Source organism: Choristoneura fumiferana, chromosome 4 (assembly GCF_025370935.1).
Source record: "Choristoneura fumiferana chromosome 4, NRCan_CFum_1, whole genome shotgun sequence".
NCBI classification, from domain to species: Eukaryota; Metazoa; Arthropoda; class Insecta; order Lepidoptera; family Tortricidae; genus Choristoneura; species Choristoneura fumiferana.
This window is the reverse complement of record NC_133475.1, coordinates 19,899,123-19,926,151: the sequence shown is the minus strand read 5'-3', so window position 1 is coordinate 19,926,151 and position 27,029 is coordinate 19,899,123. Positions and strand designations below refer to the sequence as shown.

The window sequence follows — 27,029 nt, the reverse complement described above, 5'->3', positions numbered from 1 at the left end:
ATGACGGTGGAAGCATTCTACACTTCCACTGAAAGAAGATATAGTTAGTGTTTAGTTTTGTAACTAAGGGACCCCATACATCCCTGTATTATTATTATATATTTTTTTGTAATTTTTTCTTTAATTGTATACTGTAGTTTTTAAGTATTTTATTTGTAATTATATTATTATGAAAAAATTACTTTCTGCCAAGTTTCTTGCGGCGCATTCTTTCTGGCAATGATGGTCTTTCCGATAGCGCTGGTTGTTTAAAAAATGACGTGTAAAAATGCCGATTGCGGCCTTTTTACTGAATAAATGATTTAAATTTTGAATCATCATCATCATGTATCATGACAGTGATCAAAACTGACTTTGTCCAATGGACTACCAGCAAAGCAACAGCTTGTTCATGATATTAATAAGTAAGTAATAACATTCACGAGTATCATTTGTCATTTTCTTTAGGTACTCTCGGAATGGCGCATGATGGATCAGTTCGTGTTGGCGCTGCAGAACGTGATGCAGAGCGATGCAATCCTCAGCGTGAACCCAATGACCCACCCTGTGTACACACCTTCCCAAATCCTGGGCACCTTCAACGCCGTGGCTTACCAGAAATGTGAGTTTTTGACAAACTTTACTCTAATTTCACATATTCCGCTGTCTAGTGGGCAAATGGGGTGTTGCATGGGATCTTGCAGGTTAAATTTGACTCACTTTTAGTGATTGAATTGGCATACAACTTGAGGAGGATTATGTAAATTTAATAGGGGTCATTAAATAACAATGAAATGTAAAAGTAATATAAAACACAGTAACAAGTTCAGTTTAATGATGATTAGTAGTAGCTGTAAAACGTCATACGAGGAAGAAATAATTTCTAATTCTGCGGGAAAAGGTTCCAAGGAAGTGGAGTAACCCTAACATAACCTAACCAACAAAAAGTTGGAAAACCCCAAACATTGTCACTTCAAAGTTCAATATCTCAAAAACGGCTGAAACGATTTTAATAAGATATATCTAAGAACCATTGCTAGAATACTTGCTTTCAAATAAAAAATCGCATTTAAATCGGTTCACCCATTTAAAAGCTACGGTGCCACAGACAGACGCACGTAGCGCTCAAACTTATAACATCCCTCTTTTTGCGTCAGGGGTTAGTAAAAGTTAAAACATTGACCAGCACTAGGTATATCAAAGTAAATAGACGGGGTTGTTAAAGTTAATATTGCTTCAGAACTCAAACCTAAACTACCCACAAATAGAAGCCCATTATCACTATTTGAAACGTTATTTTGGATAAGTTTTACGGCATTTATAGTAATTGAATCTGATCTGATGTTTACAGCAAGTTAATTAAATCCGTTTTCTACATAACCTGAGATCGTATTTCCTAACGATTCTGACGCTCGCAATCGCAATCAAATGACAGTTTTGTACGTGAAATCTGTCATTTTATTGCAATCGCGAGCGTTAGAAACGTTAGGCAATACGGTCTCTGATCCAACTGTGATAATCTTAAAGCAATGATGGATCACTATGTTCCATACGAAAGTTACTGTGTTCACACGTCAAGCCATATCAAATAAATTATCAGCTGTATCGAAGACGATAAATGCTAATCTTAGCTTATCACTGATAACTGATGTATACTATGTCATGATTAAGTTTACAATTGTAGGTTTTATTTTGGATGATGGCGAATTTATATCTCTTACAGCTGTTACAACTGGAGTTGCGTTTAGCTTATTTTTGAATTCCTTTTTGTCACTTCACGAGGGGTCAAAATAAGCACACTCAATTGAATGTTCCTTGCGTGATTCTTGTTTGTACGAGGGGCACATCGAAATGATCGGAAATAGAATATTTCGGATTGAGTTACAATAAAACCTTTTTTAGATTTTAAATACTGGCCTCTTAGAATCTTAATGACATTCAAACAATTAAAAAAAAAATGATTAAAAATAAAAACTATGTTGGTTTAAAGTAATAGAGCTCACGCGTGAATATTTACGTGCCATAATTTATCACAATTTTCGTCGCGGTAAGCCGCAAGAGTTTCTGCGTCCTCTGAGAACAAAATCAAACCAATAACAAATAAATATCACGGGGCACTTGACACCAATTGACCTAGAGTCCCAAACTAAGCAACGTTTGTAGGTACTATGGATACTAGGTAACGGATAAACGTACTTATATAGATAAATACATGCTTAAATACATATTAAACATCCAATACCCTAGAACAAATATTCGTATTATTCATACAAACATCGGCCCCGGCCGGGAACCGAACCGAACGAAAGCTTCGTAGTCAGGTTCTCTCACTTGGCCATCCGGCCGACAGTATAATCCGGAACGGAAAGCGTATACTTAACCTTGAATCACAAAAAAATGAGACGCCGCGGTTAGAGACTGACCATACTTGGCATAAATATAATTCTCAGACATGAGTTATCCAGGTCAATATAATTTAATATAAATTAAATTCAATCAGAAAAAACCGGCCAAGAGCGTGTCGGACACGCCCAAAATAGGGTTCTGTAGCCATTACGAAAAAAAATAGTAATATTTTTCTAAGGATTTCGTATTTTATACGGAATCTTCCAAGTTTAGGTATATTTTATAACTTAGGCCTTATTTTAGAGTAAAACTACTAATAATTCTTAAGCAAACTTAGCGGTTATAGTTTTCCTTGAAAGTTTGATATACTTACTACCATCCCTTTTTTTCAAATTTTAGAGGCTTAGATTTTATTTTAATTTTTTTTTTGTGTTTTTATTGTACCATTTTGTAGGCATAGTTTACATATATAATCCGTGCAAAATTACAGCTTTCTAGCATTGACAGTCCCTGAGCAAAGCCGCGGACGGACGGACAGACAGACAGACATACAGACAAACATGGCGAAACTATAAGGGTTCCGTTTTTGCCATTTCGGCTCCGGAATCCTAAAAAGGAGGCTCCATAACTTTAATTGATGATTTTGCAATCTACATAATAAGATTTCAATATATCCCTACTAATATTATCAACCCGAAAGTGTGTGTGTTTGTATGTTTGTCCGACTTTCACGTCGAAACGAAGCGACGGATCGACGTGATTTTTGGCATGGAGATAGTTTATAGGCCAGAGAATGACATAGCCTACTTTTATCCCAGAAAAATGCGCAGTTCCCGAGGGAACAGCGCGCGATAACCGATTTCCACGAAGCCACGGTAAAGCTAGTGTATTTACAAAACATTCTTGCCATCGAGCATTTTTTAGCAACAATAATTGGGATCGTTTCCGATTTCAGATCAACAAACTTAAAGTTAAAATCAATACCTTTTATGAATAAAGAAAGTAGAATAGGGTAGGGTTTACTCTACTCCATAGAGTAGGGGATCACTTTATAAATTTGTGTGTAATCTTGCTCCATCATTCCAGCGGGTTCCGTCATCCGTATGATGCAGCACTTCCTCACACCCGAAGTGTTCCGGAGAGGTCTTGTTATCTACATTATCAACAAGTAAGTGATGCTCACATTTTTTTCTGCGATATCCTGTCCTACTAATATTATAAGTAAATGTGAGTTTTTGAAGATGTTTGTTAATCATGCAATAACGGCTCAACGGATTTACATAAAACTTGGCGTATAGACAAAGATATGAATTGAGTCATAAGATGCTTAATATCCCGGTAACGCGTTCCTGTGGGATAATGTTTTAAGTTTAAACAATAATAGAGGGCACTGTTCAAGAACGGTGACGTACCTCATATCTCAAGATGACGTGACGTGTTAACTTCGTTTGCAATCAGTAGATGGCGTTGTGCGAGCGAACGTTATCCTTTCAAATTTTTACCGTAACTCTTTTCAGGCCAAACTCTGAGAAATTTGCGTTGCCATGGTAACAAGAATTGTGTAAGGAAACTGATGTCGTTGTATATTTCAAAAGAGGCACGGGCATAATATAACAGTTTAGTTAAGACGGCATTAAGCTATTTTTAATGCGGGTCGAAGCCGCGGGTTAAGGCTAGTAAAATATAAATATGAATATACCTATGTACACTATAAACCTTAGATGTTTTAACTGTTTTTTTCAATAAAGTGTATTCCTATGTTTTGTTATTTTGATTCCAATTGGTTTGTAATGTTCACTTTACATTAGATATTCCAGGAAACACTTAAGTACAAACCAGTTACAAAAATCGGTCTTGCACCTCATTAATGTGCAAAATCATATTGAAGTCAATAACGAGTTTTACGGTGAGTGAAAATATCACAAGGATAGTTAACTGTACACAGGCAAAACAATTCAATGGTGTGTTTGAAGTGTCCAATTCGCACTCCGCCCACGTGGGAACTACATCCCAACCTTATTGTACTGAGAGGAGGCCTATGATTATGACTAGTAGTACGACGAATAAAGGACGACATTATGATGATATTATAAAATTAAAAAATCGAAAACTAAATTTTAAAATTCTAAAAAGAAGAAAACAAGTCTAGTGGGCTAGAACTTTGTTATGTAGCTGAATTAAAGTTCAAGACCCATTTATATCGTGAATTTTAATTCAGCTACATAACAAAGTTCTAGCCCACTAGACTTGTTATCTTCTTTTTAGTATTATTTAAGGCAGTCGGGTTTTTAATTTTTATATTTTATGTTTATTTCACACTTTTTTAATAGTTCTGTGAAAATGGTAGATAAAATTATTATAACCCATAATATATATTTAGAATGGCCTAGTTATTAGCTTCCATTTGATACCCTACTCGATACATTTGAATAAAAAACATTTTTTGAAAACTTACAATTTGGCGCCAAAAACCGCCATTTTGATTTGTCAAGAATTTCATGTACCCAGTGTCACTTGCGTCATCAAGACGAATCCAATGACGTATCATTTATCAAAATCGGTTCTGCCGTTGAGTAGTTAACTACGAGAAGACATAGGAATAGACATACATACATACATACGCGTCAAACACATAACCCTCCTTCTTCGCAGTCGGGTAAAAAAATGAAAGTTATATTTGTTAGTCTATGAAACTTCAGCTGGCCGGGCACAAAATAAGCCCCTTGAAGGTTCGCCGAAGTGTGTCAACTGAATATTAATGGCATTTCTTTAACATCTGCAATGGAAACTGTATTATTTGAATTTATTTGAAAATTGAACACGTCAAGAACAGAATTTTTCTGCTCAGTGAAATATTGCCATTCAGCGTGAATGTTGCTACCTTTTTAAATATTTTACTGTTGTTAACTCAAAGTCACTCAGAGGGCTATGGAGAGGGCTATGCTCGGGGTTTCTCTGCGGGATAGAATTAGAAATGATGATATCCGCAGTAGAACTAAGGTTACCGACATAGCCCGAAGAATTGCGAAACTAAAGTGGCAGTGGGCGGGGCACATTGCTCGCAGGACGGATGGCCGATGGGGCCAGAAGGTTCTCGAATGGCGTCCGCGGACCGGGAGACGAGCTGTCGGTAGGCCTCCAACAAGATGGAGCGACGACTTGGTTAAGATCACGGGATCGCGGTGGATGCGGAAAGCACAAGACCGGTCTGAGTGGAGAGCCTTGGGGGAGGCCTATGTCCAGCAGTGGACGTCTTTCGGCTGACATGATGATGATGATGACTGTTGTTAACGGCAATTTGACACACATATTATTATTTAATGACTCATGTTCATTTAATTTCTGCTTATTCCTCTCTACAGTAAGGTAAACGCTTTAAGAACATAAAAATAATACAAAAAATATTCGTTCTGTGCAAGAGGCGCTAGAACAGAGGCAGGCTGGAGAAATAAACCGACCAAGTGCGAGTCTATTATAAAACATTAGACATTAGCAAAAAAACGGCAAAAAAATAAAGTTTTTTTGTATGGGAGCCTCTCTTAAATATTTATTTTATTCTGTTTAATAGTATTTGTTGTCATAGCGGTCACAGTAATACATAATGTGTGAAAATTTCAAGTGCCTAACTATTACGACTCAAGAGATAAAGCCCCGCGACAGACGCACGGACAGACAGACAGACAGCGGAGTCTCAGTAATTAGGGTTCCGTTGGCACCCGTTAGGTACGGAAACCTAAAAATTGCGGGACGATTTAGAATGTTTTGATTGAAACTGGGGGAACTTTGGAAAGGACGAAATTAAAACGAGATGAGGGTAGTTTAGAAGTGAAACAAGTAGTACAAAAACGAAATAAAATAATGTTTTATGGGGAAAACCGGACTCCTCCTAAACATAAAATCGGTTATATGTATGTTTTAGGTTTATAATATACGAGTAAATATAACACAACATGGAGTAGCGTAAAGATGTCCAGTTAAAAGGACAAACAAAAAAAAAATCACGCGACGGCATTTTTTACTGGCTCGCTTGTCCTACTTCCAACTTTTTTTTTCAGCTCCCGCCGTGCTGCTGCCCCCGCCAACTTATATTCGGCTCTCCAACAAGCGCTGGACGAGTCCAGTCACAGCATCCCGTATGCTTTGAGCACGGTCATGACCCGCTGGGAGAACCAGGGCGGTTTCCCCATACTCACCGTCAGGAGGTCCGCACCCGATGCCAACTCTGTTTACATCGCTCAGGTATAATTAATTAATTAATAATGGGACACTTGACACCAATTGACCTAGTCCCAAACTAAGCAAAGCTTGTACTACGGATACTAAGCAACGGATAAACATACTTATATAGATAAATACATACTTAAATACATATTAAACATCCAAGACCCGAGAACAAACATTCGTATTATTCATACAAATATCTGCCCCGGCCGGGAATCGAACCCGGGACCTCAAGCTTCGTAGTCAGTTTCTATACCACTTGGCCATCCGGTCGTCAAAAGTCGTATAAAGATTAATTTAGGGGCTGTTTCACCATCCATTGATTAGTGTTAACTGGCGGTGTGATGCCGTCTCTATTTGTTTTGTTCGAATAGACAGAGACGGCATCACATTTAACCGTCGGTTGACGCTAATCAATGGATGGTGAAACAGCCCCTTAATGTTTCTAGCCGGTATTAGTACAGGTAAGTATAATATCTGTTATTTTATCTCATATTTATTAAACCATTAAAGCTTATGCAGTGAAAACATTTTGAAAGCCATTCAGTTTGAAGATAATCCCGTTGAGACCACTTAGCCAAATGGATCGCATTAAAAACTGTTATTTCCATCACTGCGCTATTCAGATCCAAAGTGTTTTAATATTAAAAGTTCAATGCACTTTTTTATATCTAATTACAATCGGCTATGTTGGACTTTTGACCTTTAATGAGCTCCTGATATGTCGACGTTCTTGTATGCATCACGATCATGAGTAGACTGAAAAATTTGTTGGTATATGTTAATGTTCTAAAGCTGGGTCCACATTTTGTACAATTTTGCCAATCAGCACGCGTATCGTATCGAGGCCGTGTTTCCTACGTATGGACGCTCACTTTGGGCGCATCGTATCACTAGCATCGTCACGTGAAAAAGTGCGTCCATACTAACCGTAGCGTAGCAGCGTATCGTATCATATCGCCGTATCATTAAGTGTGTATGCTATCCATATCCCCTTTGATGATCGGGGAAAAACCGCATCTAGAGCGATCACGGCGTATCAAATCATAACTTCGTATCGTGATACAGTATCAAAACATGTCCATACTTACCGATCTTGATACGCGTAGCGTATCCGATCGCAAGTGTGCGAGATATTATAATATACGTGTATCAACATCGATCCCGAGAGATCAGATACGGCGCGCGGCATGATCGCGCTGTTTTTGCGTCCACACTAGCAATCTTGATACGCGTCGGTGCAACACGACTGAGATACGATACGACAAAATGATACAAATGTCCCAGCTTTATATAACACACGATCTAAACGCAACGCCCGCCGTATCACTCCGTGCAACTCGAAATGAACTCGGTTTACACAAAGATATCACTGGATCCCAAACATTCGACAGTATCAACCAGCCTATACATTTAAATGTATATATTTGACGACCGGATGGGCAAGTGGTTAGAGAACCTGACTACGCTTGAGGTTCCGGGTTCGATTCCCGGCCGGGGCAGATATTAATACGAATCATACGAATGTTTGTTCTCGGGTCTTGGATGTTCAATATGTATTTAAGTATGTATTTATCTATCTAAGTATGTTTATCCGTTGCCTAGTATTCATAGTAGGTACAAGCTTTGCTTAGTTTGGGACTAGGTCAATTGGTGTGAAGTGTCCCATGATATAAAAAAAACCTCCAGTCTTTGTCACTTTTCTTAATTAAGTGTTGCCGGTTCATTAATTGAATGAGCCGCAAAGATCAATCGCTTGTATACGCAAGTGCTATGTAATTTTAGATTTCTTTAAGCAACGTTTAAAAATAACAAAATATTTAATTTTGATATCGTCTATCTCTATATACAGGAACGATACCTCACAGATCGCTCTCTCTCATCCGCTGACCGCTGGCACGTGCCCCTTAACTGGGTACTATCATCGAACTTAGACTTCTCTGACACCAGCCCCATGGCTTGGCTGCCTCCGTCCTTCCCGGCGACTTCTTTCGACATTCAGGGATTAGCTGAAGCAGAGTGGTTCATCTTCAACAAGCAGCAGACTGGTGAGGGAAATTTTATTAAACTTACTTTAAATCTGCAAGATGAATTGAAAATACAAACTGAAATATAGATGCACAGAAAAACCAGAAAAATAAGACCAGCACTGGGAATCGACCCAGGTTAAGATTGGTTTTTTGGAATCTTTCAAAACAAACAAAAAAATTGACAAAAAGATTCCAAAAAACCAATCTTAATTTGATTGCTTAGTAACGACATCTCTTGTCCGGGTGAGCGGTTGGTTCCAATGGAGTGCCGAAAGTTTCTCGATGAGGCGTCACTGCTTAAGTGGCTAAATAAGAAACAAACAAGCTGAGATATGAGGTGCATAGGGGAAATTCGTGTCTGTACCGTTGACCAGCAGTGGTGTAGCGGTATAGCACGCGGTACGGAATACCGAGGACCTGGGTTTGATTCCCACTGCTGGTCTTATTTTTCTGGTCAAAAAGATTCCAAAAAACCAATCTTAATTGCAAGAGAAATCTTGCAAGTTGCAGTACATAGCAAAGCCGCAAAGTGGACTCGTTTGGAATAGCCAATCGAATGACGCAAGTAAATGTACCTTGTATGATTTTCCTTGCACCTCTAAACTGGGCTTTACATGTTTTTATTTTACATGCAATATTTGTTTATGAAGGTCAAATCATGCCAGTCGAGACCCACTTCTAGTTATTGAATTAACTTTAATTTGGTACGAATAATGTAATTTGGCTAACAGTGCAAGTATAATCAATTATTCAGCAAAAATAATGGCAATGAAAGCGAAAGATAAACAAAAAAAAACAATTATAACATATTCACCGATAACTGATTGTGGTCTGACTATTTTCAAGACAGTGAAATGCTTGTTAAAAATAAAAGCTATTAAAAAAAAAAACAGTGCCTTAGGCAGAGAGTACTTTGTAGCTCTGTGTTTCTAGCATAATAAATAAATAATAAATAAATAAATAAATATCACGGGACAATTCACACCAATTGACCTAGTCCCAAAGTAAGCTTAGCAAAGCTTGTGTTATGGGTACTAAGCAACGGATAAATATAATTATATAGATATAGATACATACTTACTTATTAAACACCCAAGACCCGAGAACAAACATTCGTATTTTTCATACAAATATCTGCCCCGACACGGGAATCGAACCCGGGACCTCAAGCTTCATAGTCAGGTTCTCTAACCACTAGGCCATCTGGTCGTCTAAATATAATATGTATATGTATAATATATAATATGTATGTATTGTCGATTTTCTGTTGATGCGTTCAATAGAAGCCACTTTATTGATGCTACGCTTATTAAGGACCATTTTTTATTTTTTGTCGATATTTTTTTTTCTTACATTTCAACGCAATTTGGTGAATTGGTAAAGTTGCTTATTCTGACTATGGTAAGCCCAATTTCACACTATGTCCTACAATTTTTTCCATTGAGTTACACAAAATGTATGGAAATTCGTAACTAAACTGACTTTCTGAAATTTAGTATAAAATGAGGAACTCAAAATGAAAGAAAAAAACGACAGCAAAATAAAAAATGGCCTATAACTGGAATTTATACTGATTATAACAAATTAAAAAACTTTCAGGTTACTACAGAGTCAACTACGACGTATCTAACTGGCAAGCTCTCACCCGCGTCCTCAACAACTCTCACACCATCATCAACAACCTGAACCGTGCTCAACTCATTGACGATGCCTTTAACTTGGCCCGAAACGGCCGTCTTGTAAGTGTTGCTATCACACATAAAATCAACAATACGACTACTGTTTTAATCTATTCAAAAGAAGTTGCTGCAAAAACCAAAATAACAATGAACACCCAATTAGCAATGGCAACAGGCAAATAAAAATTCACAGCACAATTTATTCATAAAGTAATTGAATCTCCAGATGCATTTTTATCGAAGTTTTACGCGTAATTTTGCAGTTTGCAACGGATGCAAATGGCATGGCCATTTATAACAGTAATCCGACCGGAACAAAACAGAAATTGTAGCGATATTAACGGAAAGTTTGCCTTGAATATTAACGGGACGGCAATGGCACCCATTTGTGGTACTAATCTTGCTATTTTGTAAAATCTAAACCTGCCAGTGACGCTATTTTAGTTACATGGCCGTGTTATAATAGTAGATTATTGTCGTGGCCTGGAAATAGGCAATTACTGGCTGAGTATGAGTATTTACAGCCAGTGTCCGATTCACAACCGCAATGACACATACTTTCCTACGTGTTGTCTATTTGTACTTAATACTATTGTTGTGTCTTGTGTTGTGAATAAATGTATTTTCTTTCTTTCTTTCTTTCTTTGATATGTAAAGAATAATGTCAACTTTTACGGACATTTTTGAGAAAAATTTAAAGCATAGTTTTTATTCACCTTCATGAAGCGAGTTAAGTGCTTGTAACTTGCGGAATAAGATTTTTTTATTATTTAAAATAGTGTTCAATTGTGTTAACATTAATTTTTGGAAAGTTCCAACAGTTTATTTTGGACCTACCTACTGTTGATCAAAAAAAATCTTTACCGCCGTAATAATCAATATCAGTTTTAGGGCTATAATAGTAAAGACTAATTTCACTTACAAGTTAATGGGACAATCAGACTTAGCGTTTTTTATGGAGAAACCAAACCAAATCTAACTTACTTTTCTGTTAGCAATTTATTTTGTGTGGGGCTTTTCACGGAAAAAAATTGTGCAAAGGTTTTGTTATGCGCAATTATGTGAAATTTGGCTTATGAGAAATGATTAAACTGCAAAAAAAGTTTATGTGATACGTTTTACCGTGAGTTTCAGGCAAACAAGATTATCCTTGACGAGTCAAGGTACTTTCTTTAAATTATTTTCCTCCTCTTTATTTTCGCATTTTATTCAAATGGTGATATATTATTAAAACATCTTTTTTTTATGCTTCATCGGATGTTTTTAAATTTCAAGTAAGTAACAATAAAACACTATACTTAGTCACTAACACAATTAACTGTGCAAAAACCGATAAATGAGCACAAGGACGAGCAGTAGGAGCATAAAAAAAGTTTAAGGAACAAAAAACTGCGCCGACCATTAGTATTCCAAACAAAGCATAATTAATTTGCATTCTTCTTGTAAAAATATTCTCGTAGTTTTAGTATTGCTAGCTGACAGTCTGAGGTGGATCTTGTCGCCCTTGTACAAGCTATCACAACACAGTCTACTGTATTCATTTACAGATACAGTAATAGATATATGTGATAACTGAGTTGTTAAAAACCTGTTAAGAGCTGGCAACGTTGCGTTTTTGTTAGTTTTTCTCAGTTATTCCATAAAAATTGAATGAAAATTGAAAAATGTGGTCTGATAGAACACTTCTCAATATATAAGTTAATGTGTCTAGACCAATAATACCTATTATTCGTTATAGACTTTAATATTCTTTATAAACCGTTAATAAACGCTTTTGTACTCTTTTGTTTTGTTGTTTTCTTTTTGTATTATTTTTGTGTTTTATGTACAATAAAGTATTTACATACATACATACATAATTTATTTTTAAAGAATATAAAAGTCTACCACGAATAATTATTGGAGTACGAGTAGACACATCAACTTATATTATTAAGAAGTGTTCTATCAGACCACATTTTTAATTTTCATTCAATTTTCATGGAATAATCGAGAAAAACTATCAAAAATGCAACGTTGCCAGCACAACAGGTATAAACGCTAAAAGGCTCATTATTCGAGCGTTTCATCCGCCGTTTTTGGCGTGGTCACATTCTTTTATGAATTGAATTAAAGAAAGAAGTAAGGCAATTCATAAATATAAATATATTTCAGATTATTTTTCAGATGTCCTGTACTTCTAGTAGATAACCTGAAATCTGTAACAGAATCTTCTATCAGGTCAACAAATATGTGCCCGCAATTAAATGGAATAAACGCTTAAATAGTTACCCAAAATCAAATATTTAATATTAAAACAGATATTTAACACTTCACAAGGCCCTAAGTTTTCAAGCTGGTTAGACCGAGTTGTTTGACTGCAGATATTGACAACAAGACTGCCAAGTGGTTAGAGAACCAAATAATTATACCGAAATAACCAAAATAGAAGCCGCGGTGGCCTAGTGCTTTGACCTATCGCCTCTCAAACAGAGGGTCGTGGTTTCAAACCCCGGCTCGCACCTCTGAGTTTTCGAAATTCATGTGCGGAATTACATTTGAAATTTACCACGAGCTTTGCGGTGAAGGAAAACATCCTGAGGAAACCTGCACAATCCGCACTGGGCCCGCGTGGGAACTATAGCCCAAGCCCTCTTGTTCTGAGAGGAGGCCTGTGCCCAGCAGTGGGACGTAGAAGGCTGGGTTGATTGATGAACCAAAATAGGGGAAAATATGAAGTATGAAATATAAAAGTACTTTGCTCTCTAGTTTGAGGACTTTAATTTAAGTATCCATTGTGTATTTTATAGCTTCGCCTTTTACTCGTAATGCTATTTGGGGGCTCATTTTAAGCACATTAAAGGTGAGCAGGTGGTGTATAAAAATCGAAATAATTAAATTCCTAATAAATGTAAATACGTTGATTGAATCCAGAAACAATTTTTGTTTAAATCAGAGGCGGCACAGGTACACCGATTGGATTTGAATTCATGAATACCTATTTGTTATGACCCGCTTGCTTTAAATCAGTCCCTTTTTAAATTGCGTAAAGGCAATCATGAGATATTTGTTTTGGATAGATAGATAGATTTATCATCTTCTGAATAAATACATACAGGCTAGTTATACTATTATGAAACTCATAAAAAGTTCATCAAAGTTTATATTTTCGTATTTTGTCATAGAAATATTTTTATTTTTTTCAAATAAGCATAAAAAAATAAGATCACGCAAAATAGTTATCGATTTCCAATAAAAAGACAGCCAAGATTAAAAATCCAGTGACAAGTTAGAAAAAAAAAACAGTAATGACGAATAATAAAGTTAAAATGTTGGACGTAACAAAATACAATCAAATGTCAGTATAAAACATGGAATGGAGCCAAATTAAAATTTCAAAATTTGAAAAAGCCGTGGTGGCCTAGTTGTTTGACCTATCGCCTCTCAAGCAGAGGGTCGTGGGTTCAAACCCCGGCTCGTACCCCTGAGTTTTTGGAAATTCATGTGCGGAGTTACATTTGAAATTCACCACGAGCTTGGCGGTGAAGGAAAACATCATTAGGAAACCTGCACAAACCTGCGAAAAGCAATTCAATGGTGCATGTGAAGTTCCCAATACGCACTGGGCCCGCGTGGGAACTATGGCCCAAGCCCTCTTGTTCTGAGAGGAGGCCTGTGCCCAGCAGTGGGACGTATATAGGCTGGGATGATGATGATGAAAATTTCAATTTATGATTTGGAAATTCTAAATATATCGATATATAATATATATATATCGGGTGTGTCCTGTAGTACGAGCAAAAACTTAAAAACAGGTCGTCCTCGTCAAACTAAACAACATAAGTTCAGCGACTTTTAAAAATAATGGAGTCTTTGAATTTTCCTTTTTTCATTAAATAATGCTATCAATGTACGTCATCCTAGAACCCAACTGATGTCGCCTATGACGCTACAAACATCAAGCAGTTTGCTTTACATTGCTTCTTCGAATAAACTTAAAAGTGTAATAAAAATAAAAATAAACTAATTATTTTTAAAAGTCGCTGAACTTAATGTTGTATGGTCTATGTTTTAATTATTTGTTCATATTACAGGCCACACCCGGTATATTTTTTAATTTACTTAGGAAACAAACGGTTACATTTCAATGCAGCGACGTACATAATATATACTTAAGAACCAATAGTTCCATTAATTATAAAATAAACTATAATTAATGCCAGCACAAAACAAAACAGGTTAACCTACAATATTCAATTAGTTACATATTTGTTACCTTCAACCAGCAAGACACAGTAGCAATCTTAAGTATTTTAAGAATAACAAGCTATCTAATGTAGAGAAAAAGAAAACAATCTGTAACTTTAACTTTTGACTAATACGAGTATAATATTCTATGCGTAATTTTTTAACCAGGATGTGTTCTAAATAAAAACCGAATTTATTTTTGTTTTTAACCCAAGGGAAGGGGCCGAAAAATTTAGTTCAAAGGTTCTTTTATATCCAAATATATTTTTTTGTGGTTTACACGCTTAAATATTGTGGGTTAAAAATAAATATTTCCTTTAAAATATTAAAGATACAAATGTTATGGTATTTAGTTAGTGTTAGTAAATATACTCGTAAAGAAGAAAAAATAGACCCATGAAAGTGGATATGGGACACTAGACGAAACGAGATGGTTGATAAGATGGGAATGTAGACGAAGTAAACATAGTGCATAGCGCTTGCAGTTAGACACTTAGCGCATTATAACTAGACTTGCCAGCGCAACTGTGTCAAAAAATGCCAAGTTAATTTGGAAACTGGCTAAAAGCTAAAAAAATCTTAAATAGAAATGGTCATTTGAGTGTTACGTAACTTTTACGGTGGGGGAGGAAGGGTACAAAAAAATGTTATGGCGCATTGCACAGAAGACAGGGAGGGCCAAAAATCTTCAAAATTGCTCTGTCACACTAGAACGCCCCTCGAACATTCTGGTTCCTAGTTCATTGCTTCTCTATTTTAGAACTCGGGCGAAACTTCTTCGGACAGCACTTGACATGATTCACGTTCCAGGGTTATGCGCATGCGTTGGACCTGTCTCTCTACCTTGATCGAGAGGAAGACTACATCCCGTGGGGCGCCGCCAACGCCGCATGGAGCTACCTCGACGTGGTTTTGAGCGGCTCGCCTGCCGTATACGAAATATTCCAAGTAAGTTAAAAAACATGATACTTTTAATATTCGAATATTATAAGAATGACAAAGAAAGAGAAAGATTTATTTCGGGTCCACCAGTACCATCACCTTACAGTAATTGATAAGACTAAAATAGCAAACTAACAATAAAACTAAGTAACGATAGAACGCCAAAAAGTCTTTGATGTTTAAATGTGTGGTATGGCATGCTAAATAGCCAATATTGGGGTGGAAGAAGGTCAGGAGCACGCTGGTTCATTACGTTCACGTAATTTTCAAATAGTGCAGAAGCACTCATCTGGTTTGGATGCGTAAAATTAATAGTGTATTTTCTTTTGCGGCGAATTAAATAAAGGCAGTCGACATAGGTAACACGTATTACACGACACTGAGTTTTTTTCTTCTTGTGCCAGAGAGCACCCCTGCACTAATACATTGTAGCCGAAATAGGTTTTAGTGCGCGAACAATTAGCTATGTATGTATCCATTGCTTAGTATCCATAAAAACTTTAGTAAAGAGAGCAAAAGAGGCAATGGATGACAATACTTTATTGTCTCAGGATCTTAACTGTTTATTTTGTTATATTGACTACGCAATTAATAAATACCTACTCCTTGATTGTCAAAAATATAGATTTGGGATTAAAACAAAATTATATCCACAGGCAAAGAATAGCCGGTAAGCACTGAAATAGGTTGGTTTCCCGTCATTTAATAACCACGACCCAAACTTAGCATTAAGTTAAGTGGATTCAAGTGTTTCATTTGTTCGGGTAGAATATAATGTTCAGTAGTTGAATAACTCGAAAAGGATTCGAAGTCAGCCGAATGGGTTTTCGTTATTGGCATCGTCGCTTCCCCACACAAACTGAATGTTTTATCATCATTATTGTCGGGGTATTGGTAATGATCTTGCCTGCTGGGGATTGGTAGTGAGCTTGCCTTCGGAATGTAAAAGCTTAGTGATTATTTGACCTGAAATGTATACATATTTCAGAATCATTTTTTTATTTTTTATTTATGACGGTGGATGCATTCTACACTTCCACTGAACGTAGAAGTTAGTTTTTAGTTTTGTAACTAAGGGACCCCATACATCCCTGTATTATTATTATTCTTTTTTTGTATTTTTTTCTTTAATTTTATACTTACTATAGTTTTAAGTGTTTTTTTTTTTTTTTTTTTTTATTCGACTGGATGGCAAACGAGCGAGTGGGTCTCCTGATGGTTTATATGTACTTAATTATTTTATTTTGAAAAAAAAAACTTTCTGCCACGTTTCTTGCCGCTCATTCTTCTTGGCAATGATGGTCTTTACGAAAGCGCCGGTAGTTTAAAAATTACGTGGAAAAGTGCCCATTGCGGCCTATTTAATAAATTATTTTTATTTTGAATCGCCACGACGGCAAGCGGTTGTAGTATAGTATGTACTTAATGGTCCCAAGAAGATTCTACTGTTCATCTTATGCTATGTCTTCTCATTCTGTTTCTACGGCGCCCACGGCAGTAGAAGCGGGGCAAGACCGGATACTACGGCAAAAATAAACGATTAAAATAAAACTATTCCGAAATTTTAAGAGATATTAAAAAGTGCAAACAGGCATTTAAATTTTGTACTTAAAGAATAGTGATTTCTTTTTTACAAAAGTGAAAAGTGTTGTTGTTGTTCAGTTCAGTTGTATTCAACTTCTGCGATTTTCAATCATAATAAAATACTTAATTGTAAATCACAATATTAATCGATTCTCAAATTTTTGGTGTTATTATTATTTATAATGACAATACAACCGGGATTCAAAATTTCACCTTGAACTATAAGGGGCTGTTTACCACCCATTGATTAGTGTTAACTGACAGTTAAATATGATGCGGTCTCCGTCTATTCGAACAAAACAAAAAGAGATGGCTTTACATTTAACCGTCAGTTAACACTAATAAATAGATGGAGAAACAGCTCCTAAGTCTACTTACGACCACGATCATTTAAATATAGCAAAAACGTTGAGGCTTTAGCGACATTCAACGCGTGACAAGAATCATGCTGGTCATTTGGAATTATTAAGTCGCTTATATATTGGAATAAATATATTTGTCATCAAATTACTTTTAAATATTTATTATTATTAATAAAATCTGTGAAAATTTTATATTGATTGAAAGGTAGCCTATCAGAATCTAGGACATGTATTAAGGCATGAGCGGTATCATTTACTCCAGACAATAATGATGGGAAAAATTGAGGGAGACGCGTCGGAAGAAGAAAGAAATCGTGGCTCCGAAACATCAGAGAGTGGACCGGTATCACCAGTGTGGAAGAACTGTTTTCTCTGGAGAGAGACAAGGAGAGATATGCGGAGCTGACAGCCAACCTCCAGTAGCGGAGAGGCACCGCAAGAAGAAGAAGAAGAATTGATCGATAATTAAAATAGACCAACACATTAATAGTACTAAGAATACTTGACCAAGGGACAGCTAGATACAGGCATCTATCAGTTGCTCATACTGCCTGCCTTTTGCCTGTCTGCCTAAATTGAAATAATAATCATTAATATAATGTCAATTTAAACCAATTGTACAAGGGAGCTCGGTAGAAATAATGTCGTAACTTGCTATTGAAAATCATAATGGGAGGCGAAATTCGAAATGAAAAGGCAAGGATATGATCTTTAGAAACGTAAGAGAACCCTTCTCATTGAACGTATTGTGGATGTGAGGGACACGTGCAATCTATAATTTGGGTTCAAATGGATTTAATTTGCCATAATAATGGGCCTTTAGTGCAGGTGCCCTATTCAATGTTCTACTGATATAAATTGGGTTATATCTTTACAAAATATTAATAGAAATAATAATTAATATCAATATTTGCATGCTAGAACTGGCTGTGCACTAATTAAGCCTTTAGGCCAGTGGTGGGCAAAAATTTCTTCATTGGGGAAAGTTAGAGATATTTTAGAGGAGGGCCAGGATTACTTCATTCTATTTTATATTTTTTGCCAAATAATTTGAAATAGTGAAATGAAAATACTGTAGGACGATCAAAAATAATCGCGGGCCATATAGCGGGCCGGAGTAAATCCCTTCGCGGGCCGTACTTTGTCCATCACTGCTTCACTGCTTTTAGCTAATTTTGTATCACTTCCACAGTGGTCGAATTGATTTGAAATTTGGTATACATAGTGCATGTAGTTTGGATGACAAATGCAAATACAGTTTGTAAAAATGAAGGCAAGAAAAAAAACTTGTAGTCAATAATATTTTATACTAACCGTTACCCGCGTCTCCGTCCGCGCAAAATTCGTTTATCGCTATCCCGCGGGAACTATGCAATTTTCCGGGATATAAAATATCCTTTGTCCTTCTCCGGGATTCAAACTATGTGTATACCGCTTTAAAACTTACGAAGGCTATACTATAATTCGTATATGAAAACTAGCCAAGTCCAACCGTAGGCTTCAATATATTTTTCAAAGTTATAAGAAGATAAAATATTTTATATTATTATAAATAAATTTCAGGACTGACCATTGAACTTGGCACCTTGGCACTTGGCATCCATTTAGATCTCACTTTTTTGTCGTTAAACTCAACAATCAAGGCATATAACATAATATTGAACTTGACTCTCATTTCATATAATTATTATTATGTTTTGGTGGGCTATTATATTGTTACCTTTATCATATTATTTCGCTTGCTTTTACTTTTACACTCCATCCTTTTGTACGTTTCAAGATTGTAAAATTATAAGAAGACAAATAAATAATACTGTTAACTACCGACCAAGGTCATTATGTATTTTTCTTTTTCTCCATTACTCTGTCAAATGTTAGTAAGTAAAGTGCCATGTTTGATACCGATCTCAAGTATATGTTATCAAGTAGAGAAGTAGACAAATAAAAATGTATCAGTGAAGGAAAATTTATCTTGAGATCTTTATCTTAGATTAAAAATGTAGGTGACTTCAGGTCTCTGAGATCACTACATACATACGAAAAACTAAATTCCGAAAGTCGGAATCACGAATTTCAAAATACCGATTTTTATAATTCCGAATGCTTTAAAACTCCTAATATGACTATTCCGATTCCTCATAAATCCGATTTTTATAAATCCGAAAATTAAAAATATCTAAGGTTTTAAATAAAGATTTCCAAAATTCCAAATTTTAATATCATCATCATCATCATCTCAGCTGTAGGACGTCCACTGTTGGACATAGGCCTCCCCCATCTCTCGAATTTTAATATACCAAACAATAATAATTCCGACTCAATAATAATCAGAAATGTCAAAAATACGAATTCCGATTACTAAAATACCGATTTTCAAAATTACGAATATCATTACACATTTGACTTATTAACATAAGCTATGTAGGTTAGATTGGCCTAAAACAGTAGTAACTGTTATTCATTTTCAGCAATGTGACGCAAGGTCGACGGAGCTCCGCTTCGCGGAGCTCCTATTCCGCGCAGTTAAGGCGCTATGCGCCTTGACGCAATTCTAACCTAACATAACCTATACAGGTCAATTTACCTAAATTTATTGATATGAAGTACGATACGAAGTTTATTTTGCCGAATGACATATTTCCGATGTCATTTCGAAAAATTGATAATCGGAATACTGTACTTCGGGCCAATAACATTTCATGTTTTTCATTCTTCGGATTTATAAAAATCGGAGTTTTGAAAATCTGAATTAGCAAATTCGGAATAAAATATTTCGTAATATTTGGGTGTTCCCCACTAACAGATTCTTTTATCTGCCTTTCTGAACAGATTTTTTAAGAGAGATTAAGTGTTCTGAAACTAACAGTACATATATAAAAAAATGTATGAGACAAGCAAGATGTGGGTACCGATGGCATTGTTAAAACTTTGCTAATGGCGGTTGTCATTAATTCACAATTCACAAACATCTAGCATTTAAAGGGTTGCTTTTTTACAATAGTGGACATCTACGAGATCATGACGATGAGACATAAGTGCATTTAAAACATGCAATGCACGTACCATCAGCCAAATATGTGGTCTACCACCCTAAAGTTGGTAATCGTTTGCATGCCACATTTGTCTGATGGTACATGCTGCATCTGCATATGCATGCATAGCATAGCACTCACTTTTTTTCTGAACATTTGACACTTCCTACTTCTAATTCACTGATATTCTTTTACCTACTGCAGCACCATTCTCTTCCAACGGTTATCGGTTGTACGAGCGATCTGGCTCGCCAATTGCCACTTAATGTATATTCTTTGAACTATGTCGGGTTTTGCTTCGGTTAAAAGAAACTTATATTTGTAGGAATACGCCCTGGGTCTGACAGCGCCTCTGTACCAGCAATTCGGCTTCACAGCGGCATCTGGGGAAGAGCATGTGGCTGCTTACCACAGAAACATCATCTTGGATATCAATTGCCGCTACGGCAACCAAGACTGCGTCAATACTGCTTCAGAACTGCTACAGAACTTCAGAAATAATCCTTGTAAGATTTGATAATATCTGTGTTTCACATTTTTTCCACACATTGATTGACGTTTAAAAAAAAAAACACTCAAACTATATTGTTTTAACCTAATCACTAAACTAAACTAAGTGTGTGTGTGTGTGTGTGTTGTATGTACAATAAAGAGTTATACAATGCAATGCAAAACAATACTACGGGCCGCTTAAATGCCGTATCTTATATATTATATCTGTTACAAAAGAAAAAGAAATCAATAAAGTAGTAAAACAGAGGGTTCATTTCCACTTTATCTACAGCCCAGCGCCTGAACCCTGATATCCAAACCATCGTGTACTGCTCCGGCCTCCGCGGCGGTGACGAAGAGAACTTCGAATTCCTCTGGCAGCAATACGTCGCCAGCACCGACTCCAGTGAGCAGTCCATTTTGCTAAGTGCCCTTGGATGCACCAGCAACGAGGAGCTAAGGCAAAAGTAAGTTTTTTTTTATGATTACGGTGTAATCTGTTTAAATCGGCGGAGTATCCGTGACAGCTTACTGGTATTACCTGTGGCCTCCCAAAGAGAAGATCGTGGAAGACATGAAGAAATCTACACACAACTTAAACTTCATCATCATCATCATCATCGGCCTATCTTAGTCCACTGCTGGACATAGGCCTCTCCAGTTGCACGCCACTGTGCATGATCCTCGGCCAGTCTCATCCAGTTCTTGCCAGCTAACCTGCAAAGATCATCGCTCCACCTAGTCTGAGGCGCCCTACGCCACGCTTGCCGATTCGCGGTCTCCACTCAAGAACTCGTTTGCCCCAGCGGTTATCAGTTCTTCGACTGATATGGCCGGCCCACTGCCACTTCAGTTTGCAGTTTACTTAAAACTTAATGTACTCGTATCATTAGTGTGAACTTCAAAATCTTCACTGGACTTGGCCCTATACTTCGAAGTGCAAAATTCTAACTTCGTTTAATGCCGTCCCGCTCACGCTTATATTATTTAATACGAGAGTGAGAGGGACGGTACGATACGCACTTGCGTTTTCAAATTTCGTAATAGCCCCCCTGTGTAGAGCCTAGGGATTCTAATTCTGTCAGCATTGAAATTTGGGATATATAATATTTACTTAGGCTAGATGATATTGGGAATGGTGATGATGCTGATGATTTTGGATGAATTTACCTGTACCAATAAAATTGTTGAAATTAAAATCTGTACGCCACGTAATATTTATTTTTTTAATGCAGATAGCAAATAATCTATGACTCATCTTACAAAGTACACATTTATAATCTCTTCCATCTGTCACTCTAAAACTACTCTCGATTCATCAGTGACTAATTCTGTATTCCTCAGCTACTTGAACGAAGTGATCGATGACAACTCACCCGTGCGAGAGCAGGACAAACATACTATTATCGTGTCCGTCGTTAACTCGAGTCCTGAGGGTATGGAAGCTGCCCTTGAGTTCATCATTGAGCACTGGCCTCAAATTCAACCTAGGTTAGTAGAAAAAGGAATACCATTACACGAATAAAAAGAAACTAGGAATCTCAAGACACACAGCCCAGTCACCGGCTATGATACCTGATAGAATACCCAACAAAACTTTATTTGTATTGTTCAATAGTCAACACATATTTTATATTATTATAATATCCTATCCGATATTATTGCTGAGACTGATGCATGGAATGAACGACTGTAATGATGGATACTATCAATTCGTCAATAGCAACAGTTTTGTATTAAAACATGATATTGCACTATTTCAACGTTCGAGCATGAAACGGTCATACTCGTACTCTTGTCGATTTTACTTATCGATTTAGTGAACCTTTATATTCGAATCTTGTATCTTTGTGATTTTTTTAAGTAGGCGAACAGGGGGCCTACCACGCTCTCTTAATTTAGTTTAGGCTCTAAACTGAACTGCATCGCTATTTCATACCACGACGTTACTTTTGCGATTCAGTTCAGGCACGATTCAGCGACAGCGTTACAGACATTTTCATTCACTCACTTCAAGCGGTTTTCGTACCATGACGCTGAACTTGAGTGGGAATTGAATTGCTTCTGTTTCAAATTTAGCGATTCAGTATAAGTTACTCATTCTGTCAATTCTTTTGGAATTTTAAGTGTTTTACTTGGAATATTTTTAAATTTCAAGGACTTTTAAACTTTTATTCAAGTTTTATAACTTTTCATAGGTACTCACGACATTGTGCTTCTTAACTCCTCATTGATAAAACTAATTTTTCAGTGAGAAAAGAGACTCGTGGATTAGTGACAGCGTAAACATTTTATTTGTAATCAACACAACGGTTGCTAAGAACACGTTATGACATAGAGGTATTGTTTTTTCAAAAATAAAGAGGTTTTAGTATACAATATTTGGTTTGCATATAGCGGCATCCCTTTCGCGACTTAGCGTTCCAGTTTCGGACCAGAGACAATATCGGTCTTTCATTCAGATGTAAACCATTGAGACTCAGCTCTGAAAAAATAAACGTCGTGGTACCAATTTCGACGATTCAGTTTAGGTGCCTAAATTGAACTGCTCTGCGTTTGAATCGTTTATGAAAAGATCATGGTAGGCCCCCAGTATTAATTCTAACTGGCTATAAAATACGTTTTTACTACGGCCATTTTTTAAAAGTATCCTTTTTACAACTGTATTTGCATGGATATTTAAATTACAAAATATACAGAAACTTTCAAGTCATTCCGACTAATGGAAGTAGGTTAAATTTGGCTTGCAAAATTTGAGTCAAAACACACAAAGACAGCAAGTTATTTCACTAAAAAGCTTAAAGCTTGTAAAATTAATAAGATTATCAGATTCTCAGAATTGCAGATGGTAGGACCTTGTGGAAGGTCCGCCCGGATTGCTACCACCATCTTGCTCGCTAATCCTGCCGTGAAATAGCAGTGCTTGCCCTGTTGTGTTTCGGCGTGGAGAGTAAGACAACAGGTAAAATTAATGGTACTTGAGGTATCCCATCTTAGGCTTCTAGGTTGGAACGCATCTGCAATCCCCCTGGTGTTGCAGGTGTCTATGGGAGGTGGTAATCTCCTACCATCAGGAGAGCCACTTGCTCGTTTGCCACCCAGTCGAATAAAAAAAAAAGATTCTCATAATTTGTTTTCATATCTGTTTTTGTTCATAGAGTTCAAGGTTTGACTGGAACCACCAACATCTTGAACGCATTTGCCAGAAGACTCACGACTGCTGAGCACTCAGCTAAGGTATTTTTTATTTTACTAGAATTACTCATGGCTTGATTACGCGAATCATCAGATAGGTATGGCTGATGATTTAATCATCCGGGATTTTATTAATTTCCCCGAGGAATTCCCGTAATTATATCGTAATCTTCATTTATAATGTATGAAGCACATCCTGTGCAAAATTTGATACCTACCTTTAGATAAAATATAGTCATTTCTTATGTCGGGATTTAATACAGAGCAATGGCATATTAGTAGAATAGTGTGTCTATCTCGCCCTAACATACAATATGCACAGTATTGTTCTTTTTTGCCATAGCCGATCTATCGATATTTACTACAGTAATTGAACATTCACTTTTATAAAAGTTAGAAGAAAAAACGTACCATTCTGGACTTTGTTGTCATACTTTCTTTTAAATGTCTCAATTTTGTTCCCTCATCTTAGATCGACGAGCTCGTGTCCCGTCATCAAGCTATCTTGACAGCAGGGGAGGTTGCCTCTATCGCAGCCATCAGGGAGAACATCGCTGCGTCCATCACATGGAGCGACCAAAACTTCGCTTTGGTTGACTCCTGGCTCAGACTCAACTTCAGAAGCAACGCTAATGCTTTGACATCCAGCTTCCTCGTCATGTTCTCTGCGATTGTTGTCATCTTCAACAACTAAAACGTTTTTTGTATGCGCTAGTATTGCTGAAGCCCCAATAGTCTATTTTATTGACACCTTCAATATTACATCTTCGATCGGCTGTAGACTTTCAGTGATTTGTAAATAACTTTGCAATTGTTATAGTGTTAATAAGAGATAAGTGCCAAGTACTAAGAGCAACTACAGGATGTCATAATTGTATGTTTATATTTTTATAGTAAGTTATTTTGTATTTTTATTAAAAAAAAATATTGAACTTGCTTCTTTCATTGTGAAGTGAGAAATGAGTTGGTCACTTCATCTTTGTCTTTTACATGAAAAGGGATGAGATAAAATAACAAATGATGCGTGAGCGTGAGATGAAGGGTAACACGTGAATTATTTTATGCATAGTCACAATGACTAGTTCTTACTAAGAAAAAATACACTTTCTGACAAAATAACGAAACTTAATCCGTAAATTAATACTAAGGGGCTGTTTCACTACCCGTTCATTAAATTTATTTGACGGATACTCGTAAATGTGATGCCGTCTATCTCCATCTATTCGAATAAAACACACAGAGGTGGCATCACATTTATCCGTCAATAAATTTAATCAATGGATGGTGAAAGGGGGGTAAATGTAATGTTTTGCGTTACGCAACATTTGGTCATGTTTACCAGCATTATTTAAAATGCCTATGATTCAAAGAATTTCACAAGAGTTCAAGACATGCTTAATCGTCATGATCATCATCATCAGCCGGAAACGTCCACTGCTGAATAAAAGCCTTCTTCCTTAAAACGCCACAATGAATCCTGCAACTCTCACGATGCCGTCAGTCAACCTGGTGGGTGGTCTGCCAATGCTTCGTCTTCCGACTTTTCTCCCCCAACAGTTATCTGTTCTTCGACCGATGTGGCCTACCCATTGCCACTTCAACTTGCATACCTTTCCAGCTATATCGGTGACACTTACTTTGATGATACTTAATAGCTACGTTATGTTTAGGTAACACTTAAGAAGTAGGAACTAAAGACTAAGAACTAGTCTAGAGAATGTGCGACCTTTTTGACCTGCCTCGTCCAGTACGCAAATATAATTGGGCAGTCATATTTCTCAGCCACGACGCTCAGAATGCTGTTGGAGCTCTGTCTGATTTGGCTTAAAGGAGAAACCAATTAATTGAGCATAATTGTTGAAAACCCGTTGAGATTGTAATGGCTGGGTGCCTTAAGGGCTAAAACTGGGCCTTAAGGGTCAGCGAGTCTACTGAATTTAGACACGTCTTTTCTCATAGGTACGTAAATCTTTAATAAGACTGACAAATTGACAATAAAATCAAAAAACAACAAGAATTCTAAAAATATTCTAAATTATTCAAAATAAGTAAAAAAAGTATAAAAACATAAGTTCATACAAAAAAAAAGGTTGTTCCCACGGCACAGTAAAAAATCGTGAGAATGTGTTCCCTCAAAATATCGAGAGCTCATTGAAAGTACCGAATCGCTCTGTACATAATTTAGAAAATTATGTAATGTATGTAAGTCTATTCTTATTAACCGTGAATCATTTAAAACTATGATGAGGAATTAAGGCCGTTAGAATGGGTCCTCAATAAGTAACACTAGCAAAGTTATACTAAGTAATTGCTGTAAAGAGAGAGCTTAACCAAAAAGTCAATACCTAACTTTATAGTGTTTATACAAATTTGAGAAAACTAGTTCAAGACTTAAACTTCAGCAATACGGCATGACTCACGTATTTTAATGTACACTTAACCTTGTCACTGACTGTATCAAACACATATCACGATGAGAAAAGCCAGTCATTTAAGTACTTACAACAATCAATCAAAATTTTAGTAGACATGTAGAGTTAAAACTGGGCAGTCTAAGATCATTTGCCAACACCAACACATCTATGACAGTTTTAAAGATATAAAATTATAATACGCTGCAAAAATGCGGGCTTATTTGTTAACTTGTTTGGCGATTGCCACGGTTACTTCTCTTCCTGTAAGGATTCAAGAAATCGAAGTTCCACCACCGGATATACCAATTATGATTGAATACGGTGTTGAAGAAAGCAGTAATGTGACAATGAGGAATCAAATCCGTCCCGGTATGCTAGTGACAAACTACGATATAGAATTAGAAGCTGATAGAGGAAGTGGAACTTTTAGTGGACGTGCAGTGATTCGAGTGACCATAAACAAGCCAAACAAAACTAGGGAAGATGAAATAGTGTTTCATGTAAGAATTTGAACATTAAATTCTGT

General features: G+C 36.6%; 2 protein-coding genes across 2 annotated transcripts in view; both read left to right on the top strand.

Annotated features, from left to right (window-relative positions):
* LOC141427607 (aminopeptidase N-like) overlaps window positions 1–25,021 on the top strand; it is a 36,184-nt gene extending 11,163 nt beyond the window's left edge. Inside the window, exons 6-16 of the mRNA XM_074087206.1 lie at window positions 448–601; window positions 3,412–3,493; window positions 6,381–6,564; window positions 8,399–8,594; window positions 10,176–10,315; window positions 15,293–15,430; window positions 20,728–20,908; window positions 21,187–21,361; window positions 22,239–22,385; window positions 24,053–24,131; window positions 24,562–25,021. Of these exons, the coding sequence (XP_073943307.1) occupies window positions 448–601; window positions 3,412–3,493; window positions 6,381–6,564; window positions 8,399–8,594; window positions 10,176–10,315; window positions 15,293–15,430; window positions 20,728–20,908; window positions 21,187–21,361; window positions 22,239–22,385; window positions 24,053–24,131; window positions 24,562–24,783 (1,698 nt within the window). The 3' untranslated portion in view covers window positions 24,784–25,021. The remainder of the gene's footprint in view (window positions 1–447; window positions 602–3,411; window positions 3,494–6,380; window positions 6,565–8,398; window positions 8,595–10,175; window positions 10,316–15,292; window positions 15,431–20,727; window positions 20,909–21,186; window positions 21,362–22,238; window positions 22,386–24,052; window positions 24,132–24,561) is intronic.
* Window positions 25,022–25,559: 538 nt separating this feature from the next.
* Window positions 25,560–27,029, top strand: part of LOC141427218 (aminopeptidase N-like) — a 16,033-nt gene continuing 14,563 nt past the window's right edge. Inside the window, exon 1 of the mRNA XM_074086442.1 lies at window positions 25,560–25,598. Within this exon, the coding sequence (XP_073942543.1) occupies window positions 25,560–25,598 (39 nt within the window). The remainder of the gene's footprint in view (window positions 25,599–27,029) is intronic.